General features: G+C 41.0%; 1 protein-coding gene across 3 annotated transcripts; it reads right to left on the minus strand.

Moving 5' to 3' along the window:
- Nucleotides 1–546: 546 nt before the first annotated feature.
- LOC128699818 (transmembrane protein 145-like) lies at nt 547–19,873 on the minus strand. 3 transcript variants are annotated; one of them, XM_053792573.2, is made up of 13 exons: nt 19,660–19,871; nt 12,516–14,682; nt 11,975–12,124; nt 10,375–10,575; nt 9,534–9,612; nt 9,167–9,238; nt 8,518–8,667; nt 7,857–8,029; nt 6,728–6,900; nt 6,161–6,281; nt 5,717–5,923; nt 2,622–2,642; nt 547–1,283 (listed from the first exon to the last, which is right to left on the minus strand). In XM_053792573.2, exons 2-13 carry the CDS (start codon nt 12,810–12,812, stop codon nt 1,149–1,151), a joined length of 1,779 nt encoding a protein of 592 aa, XP_053648548.1. In that variant the 5' UTR covers nt 12,813–14,682; nt 19,660–19,871; the 3' UTR covers nt 547–1,148. The 3 variants fall into 3 exon arrangements, with proteins under 3 accessions (XP_053648548.1, XP_053648550.1, XP_053648549.1); XM_053792575.2 differs by lacking the exon at nt 11,975–12,124 and having other exon boundaries at nt 19,660–19,873; XM_053792574.2 differs by lacking the exon at nt 2,622–2,642 and having other exon boundaries at nt 19,660–19,870.
- Nucleotides 19,874–20,789: the final 916 nt, after the last annotated feature.

The following is a 20,789-nucleotide window of genomic DNA, read 5'->3' on the forward strand; positions in this document are numbered from 1 at the left end:
TCCCTAGATCAAGAGCCCCTCACCAGCATCAAGGAACTTCCCTTGACTCTATTCATATACCAATGTATGTATATGTTTCTATTAATGGGGTTATAAGCCTATCGACTACAAGAAGGTCCTTAATGCTCCTGGTAACCTTTCCACTACCAATCAATAATAGTCAAGCTCTAAACCCAATGGGGCAATTCAGCGCTGACCACCATATAGGTACACTTCAGTTCCTAAAATAAGGATTAATTAAAACTAAACAAAAAGGTAAATTCAGTACATGATAGTGATTTTATTTTGAAATTAAGTTACTGTGAACTTATATATAAATATACATTTAAACAAAATAATATATCTCAGTAAATGCTATTTTATTTAGTCGTTTTATTTCTTACTTTTAATTGCATTAGTATCATATAAAATTGTTACACTGTTTACAAGTAATTTGTATTGATTAAACAATAGCAACGTGAGACAGACATGATATACATAAGTATTTTTGTATTAATGTTGGTAGAATTACCGACAATATGTTAAATAAAAGGACACAAATGCAACTAATGTTACATTTTATTGTGGTAACGTGGTAAGCTCCTGGAGAGCGAAACGTTGCCACAATAAAATGTCACATCAGTTGGATTTGTGTCCTTTGACTTAACATAAGTATTTTTGACGAAGACTCGACCATGGTGATCCTTACCACGAGGATATATCTATCTACTGGGTCCCTCTGTTTTGTATCTTACTTTAAATATTCAAATATACCATTATTAGAGTCTCGTAATGCAGTATATATGTAGACATTTTTTATTGCATTTAGTGAAAATAGAGTTTTAAGTTGCATTTTGACTGAAATTAATATTTTGACGTTTACAAAAATATTTTGAGCGTGAGAATGATAGAGACAGAGACAGAGGGAGAGACAAGGACACAGACACTGACAGAGAGACAGACCAACAGAGGGAGACAGACAGTGAGAGAGAGAGAGAGAGAATGTAGATAAGTTTTTTACGCCTGCCGTCTCTGTCCACCTAGCAGACAGTAGATACCAAGTACATAATCTACTGTCATTGATCACATACTCAAAGAAAGGATGTTATATCCTATATTATTAACTCTCTGGGGTTAATAATTAACATTCATGGATTAGCATTCTTCTTCTAGTTGAGAAGTTGTGGAGGAGGAGGATCTACTGTTTTGGAGTCTTCTTGCAAGACTACTGACGATGCTCCTGGAGTATAATGTGGAAAACTTCTATCATCCTTCAGTATACTTCGTGGTCCAGGCAGAGGGATCTGTGGAGCACATACACACACGTCACATTAACTCTCGCACACTACATGTGTGTCAGAGGAGACAGGTGCAACACCTAGGTGTCCTTATTGTTATGATCACTGTGTGTATGTGTGTACTAACCTAATTGTGGCTGCAGGGGTCGAGACTCAGCTCTTGGCCCCGCCTCTTCACTGACCGCTCTGGGTCCTCCCTCTCCCTATTCCATGAGCTTTATCATACCTCGTCTTAAAACTATGTATGGTTCCTGCCTCCACTACATCCATAGGATGGGTATGTGGTGACTACTATCCACAGGATGGGTATGTGGTGCATAATGAAGATATTAAACTAACCCAAGTGATGACTCTGACACACCCTGTGTCTGGGGGTATTAATGACAACTGGCAAGAGTGGCATACATCACTGGAATATTTCAGTTAATGTTAGCTTTTGGTGATATGTTTGGAATTATGCTTATTCCTAAATCCCTCTCCTCAGTTGTATCTTTAAGCTTCTATCTCCTCTTATGCTATATTCCATATCCAGTCTTCTTGTGTGTATATATATATATATATATATATATATATATATATATATATATATATATATATATATATATATATATATATATATATATATATATATATATATATAATAAGATCACAGTAAACATATATATATATATATATATATATATATATATATATATATATATATATATATATATATATATATATATATATATATATATATATAAAGAATAATGCCAGTCCTAGCACTAATGCTTGTGCCACCCCACTCGTCACTTTCTCCCAATAAGATGCTTCTTCCTTGGCCATCACTGTGTCTTATATCTCTAGGGTAAAAATCAATGGTGATGCATAGCCCTCCCATCCCAGTCTCTTTTTTACATCTGATGAATGAAACTAGTCCGGTACGCATTGTTAAGAGTCCACACACACACAGATGGAAGTTAGAGTCACAGATGGGCCACGGGGATGTCAGGAAGTATTTTTTCAGTCTCAGGGTGGTCGGGAAGCGGAATAATCTTGGTGAAGAAGTGGTGGAGGCAGAGTCCATATATAGTTTTAAGAACAGGTTTTAAGAACAGGCCCTTGAGGCTAGGAGGGGGTGAATTTGGCAAGTAGCAAATTGAGAGGCAGGGCCAGGAGCTAAGACCTGACCCCTGCAACCACATATAGGTGAGTATATGTAAGTGAGAAGGTAAATACATATAGGTGAGTATCAATAGATGACTTAACACACACACACACAACAGGCCAAGTGTCTAATCGACAAGTGACTATGACAAAACACACACACACACACACACACACACACACTACGTAGTAGCTTACCATATCCAGCTGTTCTGACGCCTGAAACAAAAGAGCATTTAGTTCTGCGTCTGTAGCTCCTAGCCTATACAGTCAACTTTTTAAGCTCCTCTATATAAGGCCAAAGAGCAAAAAATTCATCTACATAGCAAAGCCAGAGGGAAGAGTGCACACCAGTAAAAATTAGCTGGATTGGTAGTGCACTCAGCTCACACAGCGAAGTCCGTGGGTCGATTCCTTATACGGGTGAAAATATTAGGACATGTTTCCCTAAGACACCTGCTGTTCCTGTTCACCTAGCAGAAAAATGGGTATCTTGGTGTTAGTTAACTGGAGTGGGTCGCATCCTGGGACAAAACTGACCTAATTTGCCCGATATGCTCTGCATAACGAGGGGCTTTCTAGATAGTAGTATGTCACTGATGTCAGCTATGGTCTGTATACCTTCTACATGTACTTGTAGAAATAAAGATTAATATTGTTATTAGGAAGAGTGAAGGTCAGTGAAGGGTTACTTCATCTTATACCTACTGATATCTTTCTTGATCTTATTCGCCTTTGTGTGAACTCTGACTACTTTTCCTTTCAAGGTAAATTTTATTCTTAATCACTACTCCTGACGGTTATAATCATAACCACAATTTTTAAAGAGGTGGAGGGGTAAGCCAGCAGAAGGCCTCGGTCAGATGACCAAGAGCTCCAGCTGTGGGTCATCATATGACTAACATTCGCATCAGAAAACACTTGTTCTGTTTCCTGGCAAAAAATCTTCGGTATTGCTATGGGTTCTACTCTATACCTGTTCTCGCTAACCATTATATGGAACACTTCGAAACTGCTGCTTCGTACTGTTGCTGTGCGCCTTACCCTCTGGCTCCTCCATACAGTGTGATCTTTATACACGGGAAGGAGAAAGTATCTAAAATAGAGCAGCATCTACAAGAACTTTCAACTCGCTAATCGATTTACAATGTAGTTTTTTAACTACATTTACCATAAAAATTGTACTATATAGAGGAGGTTCATCAGAGCTGACTGTATACATTAGGTGCAGATAATACAAAAGAATACAGGTATGCGTGGTACATGAGTAAACATGTATGCATAATTATGTATGAAATATACGAAGCAACTAAGAATATAGTCCTAAGAGATGAACTTTATATATATATATATATATATATATATATATATATATATATATATATATGTCGTGCCGAATATGTAAAACTGGTCAATTAGCAAGAACTCATTTAAAATTAAGTCCTTTCTAAAATTTTCTCTTAGAAGTTTAAAGATATATTTTTTTGATTAATGTTAATGTAAAAAATTTTAATTTTGCACCAAAAGAATCTTAGAAAACTTACCTAACCTTATCATAACAAGAACAATTTATTTTAGCCTAACCCAACTAAATATATTTTAGATTTGTTTACAATAATTTAATACTAAACAAACACAGTGAAATATATTTTTTTTCGTTAGGTTCAGAATGATTTTGGCGAAATTATTGCATACACAAATATATATATATTTAAGCCAAGATCGCAATATATTATATATATATATATATATATATTAAGCTGACAAAACATACAACATAACTAAAATTTATCCAAAGTAAAATTAAGCTTTAGGATTTATATCTCAGCAAAGATTTACCAGCTTTTCTACAAGTTATTAAGCTAAAGCTTAAAGGACATCTACAAAAAATTCCTAAAATGAGAGAGAGCGAGAGATTATTTTAACCCCAATGACTTCAGTGTTATGATCCACAGACAAAACTCTGGAGAAATATGCAGACACTCCAGCAGGCACTCAGGCAGGCAGGCAAAGCAAGGAAGCAAGCAGGCAAAAGCAGGCAGGCAGGCAGGCAGGCAGGCAGTCAGGCAGGCAGTCAGGCAAGCACACAGGCAGGCAGGCAGGCAGGCAGGCAGGCAGGCAGGCAGGCAGGCAGGCAGGCAGGCAGGCAGGCAGGTAGGCAGGCAGGCAGGCAGGCAGGCAGGCAGGCAGGCAGGCAGGCAGGCAGGCAGTCAGGCAAGCACACAGGCAGGCAGGCAGATAGAGATATCACTGTTCGCAGATGATACGAAACTAATGAGTATAATACAAATTGACGTGGACCAGGAAAGGTCACAAATGTATCTGGACAGGATGCAGGTCTAAGTGGCTCCTGGAGTATAATCCCAGAAAGTGCAAACTTATAAACTTTGGGAAAGGGTAAAAAAGACCGCGGACGGAGTACAGGCTCGGGTGGCAAAGGCTGAAAACCTCACTCAGTGAGGACTATGAGGTGAGGATTGCACTGAACATATCACCTGAGGTGCTCATCAACTAAACTCTGCAGTAAATGTCCTTCTGGCAAATCTATGACTAGCTTTTAGACTTCTAAGTAAGGAATCACTTACAACCCTAAACACTGTGTACATAAAGCCCATACTGGAGTACACAGTATCAGTATGGAACCCACACCTGATCAAGCATGTCATAAAATTGGAGAAAATGCAGACGTTTGCAATAAGACTTGTCCCGGAGTTAAGGGTTATGTCCTATGAGAACAAGTTAAGGGAACCCAACCTGGTGACACTGGAGGACAGAAGGACTAGGGGTAACATGATGACAATGTACAATATACTGAGAGGAACCGATATTGTAAATAGGGACAATGAGATGGAAAACAGTTACATGAGGGTACAGATGGAATTTGAAAATCCAGATGAATCACAGGGATGTCAGCAAGTATTTCTCCAGCCTTAGTCAGGAAGTGGAATGACGTGGAGAGGCGGGATCCATACACAGTCTTAAGAGGTATATGATAAGGCTCTCGAAGCCAGGGGTAAACCAATTAGTGACCAGTGAAGAGGCAGGGCCAGGAGCTGAAACTCGACCCCTACAACCACACATAGGTGAATATATATAAAAGAGTACACACACACACACACACACACACACACACACACACACACACACACACACACACATGGAACCAGAAGCTAGAAATCGGCCCTGACAAACAAAATTAATAAATTTTGTGAATATAGCATAATTTTGGCATTAACAGTCCATATCTTAACATCATTCTCCCAATCTTCTGCATCTTCTATATCTTCACGTACCATCTCAACGGCTCCAGAGACCAGAAAGAGATCAGGGGCGGTGTGAGTCTTCGGCTGGGGCAGGTCAGGGGCATACCGGTGGGTGGAAAAGGCATCTAGAGTATTGTTGCCCACCACGCCTGTGCCAGAGAGCTCCAGAGCAGAGATCTGAGTAGTTCGAACGTGGTAGGGAAAGTTGCGGTTGGCTGCACTTGGTCTCGTCAGGAACTGTCCAAGAGATGAGTGGTTTAGTGATGGGTGACATACTAAGTCCTAAAGGCATCCGATAACATAGACACTCAGCAATAAAGGCATTTAATTATACAGGCACTCGGCAATAAAGGCTGAATGCATATATGGTTGAACGTCATCAAGGTTTTAACCATAGTGCTTGAATACCAGTGAAGGTATTTAATCATGAGTCATAAAAGTGAACCCAACTACTAATGCCCTACGAGCACTAACCAGGAAGAAGATATGTCCAAGCAACGTTATGGACAGTTCAACTCCATTCACCACCTTCTCCCTGACCCACTTGTCAATCACATGGTTGCTGATGATGATCACTATAGGACCAGACAAGAACCTGTTGAGTAACGGAACATTCACCCAGTTACTGGGGCAGTATCGTACAGGTCTCTGTATGATATTGGGGATCATGAGCCTTGCTACTAGATTTCACCTAACAAATAAAAGCAGGAATCAATTCGGTGTTACCTGTCAGTAGCCCTATAAACCAACAACACAGTTCATAGCTACAACGAAATTCACTCCTCTGTTGCTGGTTAATATGCATATTTCAGTGAAAAAATAAGATGATATTAATAACGATGATGCTAATAATTATATAAGATGGTGTAGCTTATCAAAGAAATAAAGAAAATACCCAACTAGTACATTTTATTTCTAATCATACTGCCCAGGTATTATTATTATAATCAAAAAGAAGCGCTAAGCCACAAGGGCTATACAGACTGCCCAGGTAGTGGAGGCTTGATCCTCTGCCAGCTAAACCCCGAGACGGCGACTCACCAGAGTGTGTAAAAGGTGAAGAATGGGCAGTAGAAACCACTCTTCTCTGGGTAGTGCTTGAGAGTAAAGAAGCAAGCATAAAGGAACATACACCAAGCCACAGATCGTAGCACCAGAAGCCCGTACCCCGCAGGTGATTCATACTGGTACAGTACCTCCCCTGGGTCGAACACCTGTACAGGGAAACATACATAGCTTTAAACTCAAGATATGTCATGACGAACGACTGTCAGTGCATAAACAGAATGAAAGGGAATCTGAACTGTTTTATGTAGCAGGTCTAACGCTATATCACTGCGTTAAGAGGCTTTTAATATGAAGGTTTCACAGAAGCACTTCTGTGATTTGTTTGTATCAGTAGTCACCAGCTGTGTCACCTTTCCCTACCCACAACCCCAGAAGCTTTCAAAGTATATCTGTTCTCATACCCCTGAAAGCCATGTAGTCTATGAACTCAAAATAAGTCACAATGAACGACTGTCAGTAAACAGAAAAATGAACGGAGATTCGAACTGCTACATGCCAGGGTCAGTTTGAATACCCGTTCATTCTCTTGTTTATGTATGAATACATAACTCTTCTTACACATCGTTATGGAGAGGCAAAAAGTTGAAGATAACGTTTTTATTTAAATCTTATTATTAACAGTATCTAATGTTTACAAACGTTGTACTGAGTGTTGCATTGCACTAAGTGATTAATGCACTGTATAGCGACATCAATACTAGATTAAATATAGGTGTAGGGACATCGATACTAAATTAGATATAGGTGTAGGGACATCAATACTAGATTACATATAGGTGTAGGGACATCAATACTAGATCAGATATAGGTGTAGGGACATCAATACTAGATATAGGTATAGCAATATCAATGCTATAGGCATAATAACATCAGTACTAGTTATAGTGACATAAACTCCAATATTATCAACACTATTAGCATATTTACATCAACACAAGATACAGTAAAATGACATCGGTTTAGAAAGACCAGCAAAAACTAAAACATATAAAACGCTTCGGTCCTGGTGTTTGCTCCTGTCTTTCTAAACCAATTTGTCGGTATTTATTACCAAGATTTATACCAAAGTGACATCAACACTAGACATGAGGTTGCACCTCACCTGGTGTTCGTAGGTAAAGAGGGTGACGTAGGTGCTACAGTAGAGACACATGAAGATAGTAAGACGTACGGCCGAAGCCTGACGCAGACGACCTCGAGTGATGTTAAAACCTTTGCCCATGAGCAGCAGCATTAGCACCATTATCACAGTGCTGAGTGTGTGTAGCAGGCGACCTGAAGCACAAGTACACTGCTAGTACATACGTACATAACACACATACTGTATCATAAAAATGTGTACCAATACATTGCTGGTGTTCCCACAATGTAACTTACAGAATGGTATAGCAGTACACTGGTGGTGTTCTTACAATGTAACTATCTTACAGAATGGTATAGCAGTACACTGTTGGTGTTCCTACAATGTAACTAACATACAGAATGGTATAGCAGTGCACTGGTGGTGTTCCTACAATGTAACTATCATACAGAAAAGAGTAGCAACACACTGCTGGTGCTCCCACAATGTAACTATCATATAGAATGGTATAGCAGTGCACTGCTGGTGTTCCTACAAAGTAACTATCTTACAGAACGGTATAGCAGCACACTGCTGGTATTCCCACACTGTAACTATCATACCAGGAGCTATGAATCAACCCCTTGCAACCACAAATAGGTGAGTACAGAATCTGTAATAAATCACATGAGGAGATCTGTACCTAGGAGCTTGCTGCCAGGTAGACCCATCCCATCAAAGCCGTATCTCGCGTAATGAAGAATCAGAAACCCCAGTCCAATGATCTGTGACATCAGGGATACCAGGTATAGTCGGTAGGTAGTGTGGAACAGCTGCCGGCTCTTCAACTCAGCTAAGAAAAGATATTAACACGTGGTTAGTGTATCTACACACGAGGGTTACTAAGGCTGTATGACAGCTGCACGCTGCCAGTCTAGTATACTTTAATGCCTAAAATAGTGAGTAAAGGAAACTCTTCGTGTATACTCAGAAATATACACCTCTCGGTGTTTATACATTGATATACTCCTCAGTGTACATACGCTAAGAGATATACACCTCTCAGTGTATATACACTGAGAGATATACACCTCTCAAGTGTATATCTCACTGTATATACACAGAGATATACACCCCTCAGTGTATATGTGGAGATATACACCTCTAGGCGCATAAACACTGAGATATACACCTCTCAGTGTATATATACAGCTGTCTACAAATTAATAAGATAACACAGCTCATTTAATCTAGAAATGATTTTCCAAACAGTAATATATATTTGTACTAAGATTCTGCAGGAAGAAGGATGCCTGGGATAAATCAGGATAACCTGTGCTAGGATGACTGACCTGAGGCTAGGAGAGAGAGGAACAGTACTCCCAGCTGAAGAGCGAGAGCTGTGATATCCGTTCTCAGTATATCTGGAAAAAAATTTTTTTTACCGTAGTTTACCTTTTACTTTTCCCATTTTTTACGAAGAAAAATTATTAAATAGATTACGACACGCGAAAGTAGCAACATAAAATATTGTACTAAATATTGTACATAACTAAAGAACTGATATATAGTGCCACAGTAAATGTCACATTAGCTGCACTTGTGTCCATTTACCCAACATGTTACAAAAAGTACAAATTCTGCAACCTCTTGAGTCTACAAATAAACATGGATTCCCTGTACGTATAATTTGGTACAAAAATGACATACAGGACTCACAGAATTCGTCCGCGGAGAAGTGTTTAAACCAATAAGAGTAGCCATTGGTCATAGTAATTCGGTAAGCCAATTCCAGTCCCTGCGGGCGGAAACGGGGTTAGTTACACGGTACAGTGTGATTTCCGTATGCAAATCGTGACGTGGGTTCATAGAGGAGAAAAGGAACACGGTGAGGGTCTTTTAATGGGACAAAGTTACGTTGTGTGGAGAACTTTAATCGCGAATTATTAAGGCTCTTAGAGAGAGTGAAACATAACTTGATAAAGTTCTACACAGAGTGAAACATAACTTGATAAAGCTCTACACAGAGTGAAACATAACTTGATAAAGCTCTACACAGAGTGAAACATAACTTGATAAAGTTCTACACAGAGTGAAACATAACTTGATAAAGCTCTACACAGAGTGAAACATAACTTGATAAAGCTCTACATAGAGTGAAACATAACTTGATAAAGCTCTACACAGAGTGAAACATAACTTGATAAAGCTCTACACAGAGTGAAACATAACTTGATAAAGCTCTACACAGAGTGAAACATAACTTGATAAAGCTCTACACAGAGTGAAACATAACTTGATAAAGCTCTACACAGAGTGAAACATAACTTGATAAAGCTCTACACAGCATTGTTCTGCAGGTTTGTTTCTGGTCTAAGATGACGTCAGCAAACACCAGGACATATTTATTAGAAAGCATATCGGTCCTGCGACCTTGATAACTTCGTCAAAAGTGATCAAGGTAACGTAACCTAGTGTATTTAAAATAATCTATCGGTATTTATTACCAAGGTTTATAACAACTATGTTTCAATCTACAGAGATTGTCACTGTGTCTTACCTTGTCACTGTCACAGTTGCTAACAGCAATGAACCACCACCTCTCTCTGACACTGCGGAACGACCTGGTTCCTTTGCAGTGATAGAAAGCTTTATCTCCTGGAAGTCGAACCACCTCACACTCCGAGCTGATAGACATCAACGTCAGATTGATGAACTGGTTGTTTTCCTTCTTCATCACTGCCTCCTTCTCCTCGCATCTCTGATGAGACATTCGGTTATAATTATAAATAGAGTGGTAAGCCAGCGGAAGGTCTCGGTCAGATGGCCTAAAGCTCCAGTGTCGGGTTATCATGTGGCCAAAACCCCGCATCAGGAAACACTTACTTCCAGACATATCTTACATAATTTAACCTTTGACGAGAATGTAAGAATGGAGGAACACTGCAGCAGGACTACTGGCCCTTACAAGGTAGGTCCTTCTCAAAGCCACCCAAGAATTTGCTTCAAAACTTCAGGTACTAATCAATCCCAGCCCTTCTCACTCATATATTTGTCTAATCTCTTTTTCGGGAAGAACATCCCAGGGAGAGAACATCTTAAGCATCACCTCTTAAGATGGCATCTTAGGCTTGCTAGTTTATTATAAGGAATGGCAGGGGGGTGAGGGAGGGGTTGATCAGATTTGATTCGAAGTAGGGATGGCTTTCATACCTTAGATCAAGAGCTCTACTTCATGCCTGTGTATTGTAGATTTATACATTATAAGGAATGCATTACATTATGTATTTGTAATTATAGCTTTATTTATTATTAGGCAAATGGCACTGATTAAATCTATCTTTCTTTTCCATGATTGTTTTACACTTTCTCTCCTACTTCTTATTTATTTCTACATTGTTAGTCCATCTCTCCCTCCTGCATGTTTCTCTGATTCACATTATCTCTCGCTCTCTCTCTCTCTCTCTCTCTCTCTCTCTCTCTCTCTCTCTCTCTCTCTCTCTCTCTCTCTCTCTCTCTCTCTCTCTCTCTCTCTCTCTCTCTCTCTCTTTGTGACGGTGTTTTGTTCGTCAGGAAACAAGTGTCTCCTGACACGGTTCTTACATTATGACTCGTTCAGTGGATATCATTCACTAGTATACCCTGTTACGTCCCACACTCCACTTAGAAACAAGGAAAGATTACTGCATAATAGCGTCTCCAAAGATGATACCCTGACGAATATACAATATGCATATATGTGTGGGTATAGACAAACACTCTTCAACTTGTCGGTTTTAAGCCATTTGTCACATCTGTCAGACACTGTAACATCATGAAATCTTGATACAAAGAATTCTTCATCCTTATCTAACCTTTGGACGAAGACCTACTTCGTCTAGTGGATGGTACCACTATGACCCCGCCTCCTCCTGCTTCGCCTCACCTGACTACAGTATATAAGCCACGTCTACGGCCCTATGCTGTACATTCTACAAGATTGATGGACTGAACACATCGACTCCAGGCTGAGGGACTGATTACCTCAAACTCCTCCTCTCCTTACACCTTTCTGATTTGTATTGGACTGATGAAGCCACTGTGTGGCAAAACTTTTCTTCAATAAAGATTCCCATAGGTTGCATAAGTGTCACAATCTTCATAGACAAACACACACTCACCTTATCGGACTTGTACACTGCTGGCCACTGATGTGATGAGTCGTAGTAGAGAAGTAACTTCTCCATTGCATATTCAATATTGTACTCAACTTCGAAGGTAAACACTCCATCGTTGGAGAGGAAACAAAACCTCGTCAGAAATGCCCATTTCTATGCCAGAAGAGAGGAAAAACAGGGAGGCATTTTAGCGCATGAGAGAAACAGGAAAGTAGTCAATGTGTTGATAAAATGACCATGTGGAAGGTGTTGAAGTTGTATAAAATACTGACAAGTTGACGATTAAGACACATGTGCAACAGTTGGGTATCTTTATTGTTGAGACGTTTCGCCTACACAGTAGGCTGAGGGACTGACCACCTCAAATGCTTTTTCTCCAAGGTTGGTGGACTGATTACATCATCTTCATTCCTCTACTTCACCTGCTGCCTTTGTATCTGACTGAAGAAGCCTACTGTGTAGACGAAATGTTGCAACAATAAAGATAGCCAACTGTTGCACATAATTATCATCTGGAAGATAGCGTATTCTGACGAACACTCACCTCTGATGTCTTGAGAAAACCTGCGATGTACTTCGCTTCTGCGGTGGTCACAAGGAAGGTGGCACACACGTATGCACACACCCACACCCATCTCACCAACACTGCTGTTGGTGACCTCGCCGGAGAACTCAGGTCACTCCCTCCAACCCTTTGACTCCTCAGCACCTGATCAACATTGCACCTGCTTCCTTCATCAGGTTGATACGTGGAAATACTGTCCTTGTATCTGTTTGAAACCCGGCATGGCCTTTTCGATGATTCGTTCATCAGGTCACTGTAATGAGCAATACAGGTCATCGTAATGACCTCCTGTAATTTAGAAAGATGTGTTCTCTTTTGAATGAGTCGTCCTGACTCTGGTACTTGATTGAAATGGTCCAGATACAGATGTGGTACTCTACACCGTTGTGGTTGTTATCGGGTTCGCTTTATTGCAACTCCAAGACTCAGGCAACTCCCGGGACTGTTGAAGACGACTCAGGTTTTTGCTGGCGGTGTCTGTTGCTGTTCTGCCACTTGGGTATTGATTTATAGAATTGCACATCTCGCCGTTTCTTTGTCATATTTTATTCACACAAATATCTAGAATCGATGCCAGGCAGCCCTGTGCTAGAAGGAACTCGGTAAATGAAGGAACGACGCCTTGGGCAGCAGCCTTGTTGGTAGAGCCACTGACAGCTTATGCCGTATCAAGCCTTACAGCTCTGGCTAAAGGGACCTTAACACGACAGACTTCTTGTCCCCAAAACTATTGCAAATATCCAAAACTGTCTCTGAATAGCAACCCCCGTCATTTATTCATATTTACTTTATCTGGTAAGGTTTGTCAGGAAACAGGACAAGTGTTTCCTGATGCGGGACTTAGTCATATGAAGACCCGCAGCTGGAGCTTTTAGTCATCTGACCGAGGCTTTCTACTGGCTTACCACTCCACCACCTTTAAAAATTATAGTTTGTTGCTTTATCTGGTCTAACCACTTACAGAGATTTCAGTATCAAGCAACTTGAAGGTAAATAACTTCACTAAGATTGCGAAAACTGGTTCGTTACTGATGATTATTATGATAAAAAAGAAGCGCTAAACCACAAGGGCTAAACAGCTCGTTACTGATGGAAAAACACTTTCTGCAACACCTGGGTCTTTATCATAATATTGTCTTGTGTTGCAAGTGCCTTCCAACATTGCTTCTCTGTATTGCACTACCACCACTGTCACAAACAGTCCTTAACACATCATTAATGCCATTATTTGTGACGAACATGCGGGTTTACCAGTATTTCTCTACTAACATAGTTTCCAAGAGTTGCAGTGAGCAATAACCACATTCATCAGAGGAACATGTGAAGTCTTCAAGAAGTAGGACTTTGGTGAGGCTTTAAATTCCTGAATGAGAACTGCCGTGGATGAGAAATATTCTACTAGTATATAATAACTGGTAAATGTTGTGATATTAGTGATTGGTGACTCTGACGTGTGACTCCAGGATCTGTGCTGACTGCGGCCGCTGTGGTGACTGGTGTGACTGCAGCAGTTGTAGTGACTGATGCTGCTGTAGCAGTTGTGGTGACTGGTGTGACTGCAGCAGTTGTAGTGACTGATGCTGCTGTAGCAGTTGTGGTGACTGGTGTGACTGCAGCAGTTGTAGTGACTGATGCTGCTGTAGCAGTTGTGGTGACTGGTGTGACTGCAGCAGTTGTAGTGACTGATGCTGCTGTAGCAGCTGTGGTGACTGGTGTGACTGCAGCAGTTGTCGTGACTGATGCTGCTGTAGCAGCTGTGGTGGCTGGTGTGACTACAACAGTTGTCGTGACTGATGCTGCTGTAGCAGCTGTGGTGGCTGGTGTGACTACAACAGTTGTAGTGACTGATGCTGCTGTAGCAGTTGTGGTGACTGGTGTGACTGCAGCAGTTGTAGTGACTGATGCTGCTGCAGCACTAATGATGACTGGTGTGACTACAGCAGATGTAGTGACCGATGCGGCTGCAACAGCTGTAGTGACCGATGCTGCTGCAACAGCTGTAGTGACCGATGCTGCTGCAACAGCTGTAGTGACCGATGCTGCTGCAACAGCTGTAGTGACCGATGCTGCTGCAGCAGCTGTAATGACTGGTGCTAACACACCACCAGTTTCAGAGGGCCACAGTCACCAAGCCTCACACAGCGCTCTAAGAATAGGGGAAAAAAGGCGTGAACGAACATCATAGATATCTTAAAACAACTCTTATTAAATTCACAAGGAAGCACTAAAACCGTAGGAGCTTATACAGGAATCAATACAACTAGTGATTAATAATTAAGAAGTTAGATAATGAACTGAAAACAATTAATCCATACGATGGGTATGGGGTGACTACCCCACATCATGGGTATGGGGTGACTACCCCACATCATGGGTATGGGGTGACTATCCCAGATCATGGGTATGGGGTGACTACCCCACATCATGGATATGGGGTGACTACCCCACATCATGGGTATGGGGTGACTACCCCACATCATGGGTATAGGGTGACTACCCCACATCATGGATATGGGGTGACTACCCCACATCATGGGTATGGGGTGACTACCCCACATCATGGATATGGGGTGACTACCCCACATCATGGGTATGGGGTGACTACCCCACATGGGTATGGGGTGACTACCCCACATCATGGATATAGGGTGACTACCCCACATCATGGGTATGGGGTGACTACCCCACATCATGGGTATGGGGTGACTACCCCACATCATGGGATGGGGTGACTACCCCACATCATGGGTATGGGGTCACTACCCGACAGCAGAGAGGATCTACTATGAAACTAATAAAGCTTAAGCTTGAGGGCCCCCCTCATCCCGGAGGGGTCCCAGAAGCTTGAGGGCCCCTAATCCAGGAGGACCCCCAAAAGCCACTTTAGTCCGGTGGCCCGGTGGCCTGGTGGCTAAAGCTCCCGCTTCACACACGGAGGGCCCGGGTTCGATTCCCGGCGGGTGGAAACATTTCGACACGTTTCCTTACACCTGTTGTCCTGTTCACCTAGCAGCAAATAGGTACCTGGGTGTTAGTCGACTGGTGTGGGTCGCATCCTGGGGGACAAGATTAAGGACCCCAATTCAATTCAATTCAAAGTTTATTCTCTATAAGGATTACAATGTTGAATTTACAGAATTTGGTTATTGTGTGGTTTACATGTAGTTAAATAATGATTACAGAGTGTACCACTAGAACACCTAGCATGGCTAGGCATTTCGGGCAGACTTAGTTTAATTCTTTATTTTAAAATATTACAAATTATGAGGTAAGTTGGTATTATGGCTAAGTGACTAAATACTAGTTTGTGAGTTTAGCAATGTGAATGCTTTTGTTTTGGCACAGTACATAGTTTCAGTATTGGAGTATCATAGGATTCATTATTTTAAGATTGAGATTAATATTTCTGTTTATGGTCAAATGGGTGAGTGAGTGTAAGTGTGAACCACCAGGTGGTATTCGTGTAGTTAGTTGATGGGGTGTATCAGGGAGATAAGATGTTTTCTAATGGTAGTTTTGAAGGTGATGAATGTGTCTGCAGTTCTAGATTTCTCAGGTAGGGTGTTCCAGATTTTAGGGCCCTTGACATACATTGAATTTTTGTAAAGGTTTAGTCGGACACGGGGAATGTCGTAGAGATGTTTGTGTCTGGTGTTATGCCTGTGGGTTCTGTCACAACTATCAAGAAAGCGTTTTAGGTCAAGGTTGATATTAGAGTTTAAGGTCCTGTAGATGTAGATTGCACAGTAGTAAGTGTGGATGTACTGAACAGGGAGTAAGTTTAGATCTATGAAGAGTGGGGGGGGGGGTGTTGCCAGGGATGGGATTTAGTGATTATTCTTACTGCAGCTTTTTGCTGGGTTATTATTGGCTTTAGGTGTGTTGCTGCAGTTGATCCCCAAGCACAAATAGCATAGGTGAGGCATGGATAAATAAGTGAGTGGTATAGTGTGAGAAGGGCATTTTGCGGCACGTAGTATCGTATCTTGGAGAGGATCCCAACCGTTTTGGATACTTTTTTGGTTATGTGTTGGATATGGGTGCTGAAATTCAGGTTGTTGTCAAGGTATAGGCCTAGGAATTTGCCCTCATTATGTCTGGTAATTAGAGTGTTGTTGATCTTAATGTTAATTTGTGCATCTCCTGCTCTGCTACCAAACATAATAGAGTAGGTTTTGTCAGTGTTAAGCGTAAGTTTATTGGCTGTCATCCAAGTCGATATTTTGAGCAGCTCCTCGTTAACAATGGTGTTGAGGGTGGCAAGATTAGGGTGAGAGATGACATAAGTCGTGTCGTCAGCAAAGAGAATGGGTTTCAGGTGTTGGGATACGTTTGGAAGATCATTGATGTATATGAGGAAGAGCAGGGGACCAAGGACACTTCCCTGCGGAACTCCAGTATCAAGTGGCCGTGTTGTTGATGCTGTGTCTTTAATGGTGACATACTGATACCTATTAGTAAGGTAAGATTTGAAATAAGCAAGTGCATGGCCTCTTATACCGTAATGGTCAAGTTTGTGGAGTAGGATGCCGTGGTCTACTGTGTCAAAAGCTTTTCCTAGGTCAAAAATTCCTAGTGGATATTCCTTATTTTCCAATGCTGTGTAAAGCAGATCTAGCATTTTTATGATTGCATCATTAGTGCTTTTATTTTTCCTGAATCCAAATTGGCAGGGGTTGAGTATGTTTTGTGCCGTTATAAATGAATATAGTCTCCTGTGCACGAGTTTCTCAAAGATTTTGGATAGCAATGGTAAGTTTGATATTGGCCTATAGTTGTTCAAGTCTGTAGGGTCACCACCTTTATGTATTGGTGTAACCCTTGCCATCTTGAGTAGTTTCGGGAAGGTGCTAGTTTCTAGTGACTTGTTAAAAAGTAATGAAATAGCATGCCAGAGGACATGGGCCGCTCGCTTGTACAGTAATGGTGGGACATGAGACAGATTCCCTGAGTTATTTTTAAGTGACTTCATAATCTCGGTGACTTCCGTGGGCTCAGTTGGTGCAAGATAGAAGGAATTTGGGAAATTCCCATCTAGGTAGTCCCCGGCATAGGCATTGGTATGTGGGATTGTATTGGCGAGATTAGATCCTATGGTTGAGAAGAAGTCGTTTATCTTGTTAGCTGTGTCAGTGGGATGTAGTGGTGTTTCATTAGGTTTAGTTAGGACAATATTCTTGTTTTTTTCAGTTTGTGGGTCCCTAGAATCTGAGAGAGTGTTTTCCAGGTCTTTTTTATATCTCCTCTAGTGTCTGTGAATCTACTGGAGTAGTATAGTTGTTTGGCTTTCTTTATTACTTTGGTGAGGATTGATGAATAGTGTTTATGAATAGTGGGTTATCCTAGGTTAAATCCTACATTAACATTACTGGGTTATCCTAGGATAAATCCTACATTAACATTACTGGGTTATCCTAGGATAAATCCTACATTGAAGTAACTGGGTTATCCTAGGATAAATCTTACATTGAAGTTACTGAGTTATCCTAGGATAAATCCTACACTGAAGTTGCTGGGTTATCCTAGGATAAATCCTACATTGAAGTTAGTGAGTTATCCTAGGATAAATCCTACACTGAAGTTACTGGGTTATCCTAGGATAAATCCTACATTGAAGTTACTGCGTTATCCTAGGATAAATCCTACATTGAAGTTACTGGGTTATCCTAGGATAAATCCTACACTGAAATTACTGGGTTATCCTAGGATAAATCCTACACTGAAGTTACTGAGTTATCCTAGGATAAATCCTACACTGAAGTTGCTGGGTTATCCTAGGATAAATCCTACATTAACATTACTGAGTTATCCTAGGATAAATCCTACACTGAAGTTACTGGGTTATCCTAGGATAAATCCTACACTGAAGTTACTGTGTTATCCTAGGATAAATCCTACACTGAAGTTATCCTAGGATAAATCCTACACTGAGGGTTGCTGGGTTATCCTAGGATAAATCCTACATTAACATTACTGGGTTATCCTAGGATAAATCCTACATTGAAGTTACTGGGTTATCCTAGGATAAATCCTACATTGAAGTTACTGGGTTATCCTAGGATAAATTCTACACTGAAGTTACTGGGTTATCCTAGGATAAATCCTACATTGAAGTTACTGGGTTATCCTAGGATAAATCCTACATTGAAGTTACTGGGTTATCCTAGGATAAATCCTACATTGAAGTTACTGGGTTATCCTAGGATAAATCCTACATTGAAGTTACTGGGTTATCCTAGGATAAATCCTACATTGAAGTTACTGGGTTATCCTAGGATAAATCCTACATTGAAGTTACTGTGTTATCCTAGGATAAATCCTACATTGAAGTTACTGGGTTATCCTAGGATAAATCCTACATTGAAGTTACTGGGTTATCCTAGGATAAATCCTACATTGAAGTTACTGGGTTATCCTAGGATAAATCCTACATTGAAGTTACTGGGTTATCCTAGGATAAATCCTACATTGAAGTTATTGGGTTATCCTAGGATAAATCCTACATTGAAGTTACTGGGTTATCCTAGAATAAATCCTACATTGAAGTTAGTGTTATCCTAGGATAAATCCTACATTGAAGTTACTGGGTTATCCTAGGATAAATCCTACATTGAAGTTACTGGGTTATCCTAGGATAAATCCTACATTGAAGTTACTGCGTTATCCTAGGATAAATCCTACATTGAAGTTACTGGGTTATCCTAGGATAAATCCTACATTGAAGTTACTGTGTTATCCTAGGATAAATCCTACATTGAAGTTACTGGGTTATCCTAGGATAAATCCTACATTGAAGTTACTGGGTTATCCTAGGATAAATCCTACATTAAAGTTACTGGGTTATCCTAGGATAAATCCTACATTGAAGTTACTGGGTTATCCTAGGATAAATCCTACATTGAAGTTACTGGGTTATCCTAGGATAAATCCTACATTAATATTCAATTATTATTATTATAATCAAAAAGAAGCGCTAAGCCACAAGGGCTATACAGCATTAATATTCAAGCAGCAGCTCAAAAGTTTACCCCAGTGTGTCGCCTTGGACAACGTTTCGCTCAACCCTGAGCGAAAGGGCAGGCATAATACGAGGTTTCTGGATGGGTATGAGGATTATACATACCAGTATGAGGTGAATATCCTGGGATATATGAGAGCGGCTGATCCAGCCTCCACCTTGGTATGTTGGCCGCCTCCGAATGCCTGCATTATGACTTCCTCTTTCACACTTTGCCATTAGGAGACTTTAGAGCGACGTTTCGGTCCAGCATGGACTAATATTACTTCGCTTGATTGTGATCCAGGGTGGACCGAAACGTCGTCTGTTTCTTCTCGTAATTGTACGGGTTATCATTATTATTATTATAATCAAAAAGAAGCGCTAAGCCACAAGGACTATACAGCGCTGCAGGGCAGGAAGGAAGCGAGGGCATCAGGTGGCAAAAGGGAGATGGATGAGTAATAGGTTACGGATAACAGCGGGGCAGTGGATGGTGAAAGGGTAAAGGGCAGCAAGAGACTGAACTAGAAAGGGCTGAGGGGAGTGCGAAAAGTATCATCAGAGTTTGTGGAGTAAATCAGTCGTTGTCAAGAAGTCAATGAGAGAGTCAGGATTAAAGGAGGGTCCATCAGCAAGAAGGGAAGGTAAAGAGAGAGTAGTAGAACGAAGACGACGTTGGAGGTAAATTCTGCGTGCTCGTTGATAGAGAGGGCAGTCTAACAGAATGTGGCTAATCGATACTGGAACTTGACACTGCTCACAGAGAGGAACAGGGTGCCTCTCCATGAGATACCCATGAGTAAGACGAGTGTGGCCAATGCGAAGGCGGGAGAGAGTGGTCTCCCAACCTCGGCACTGATGACAAGAAGACGGCCAGTAACCTATGCTCGGTTTAATAGAATGAAGTTTGTTACCGAGCAGAGTTGACCAACGTTGTTGCCAACGGGTGCGAAGGTGGGTAGCTATTGCAGCAAAATAGTCCAGAAATGGAACACCTCGATAGGAAATTGGTAGGTCATGTACTGCTGACCGCGCAGCAGTGTCTGCCTGTTCATTGCCCTGTACGTCGACATGACCAGGGACCCAACAAAAAACAATATCTTTATGTTTGGTAGAGATACGGCGTAGCCAAAGTTGGATACGGAGAACTAGGGGATGAGATGTATCAAATTTTCGTATAGCCTGTAGAGCACTAAGGGAGTCTGAGACTACTACAAATGATGACACAGGCATAGATGCGATACGAATAAGTG

Source organism: Cherax quadricarinatus, unplaced genomic scaffold (assembly GCF_038502225.1).
Source record: "Cherax quadricarinatus isolate ZL_2023a unplaced genomic scaffold, ASM3850222v1 Contig2328, whole genome shotgun sequence".
NCBI lineage: Eukaryota > Metazoa > Arthropoda > Malacostraca > Decapoda > Parastacidae > Cherax > Cherax quadricarinatus.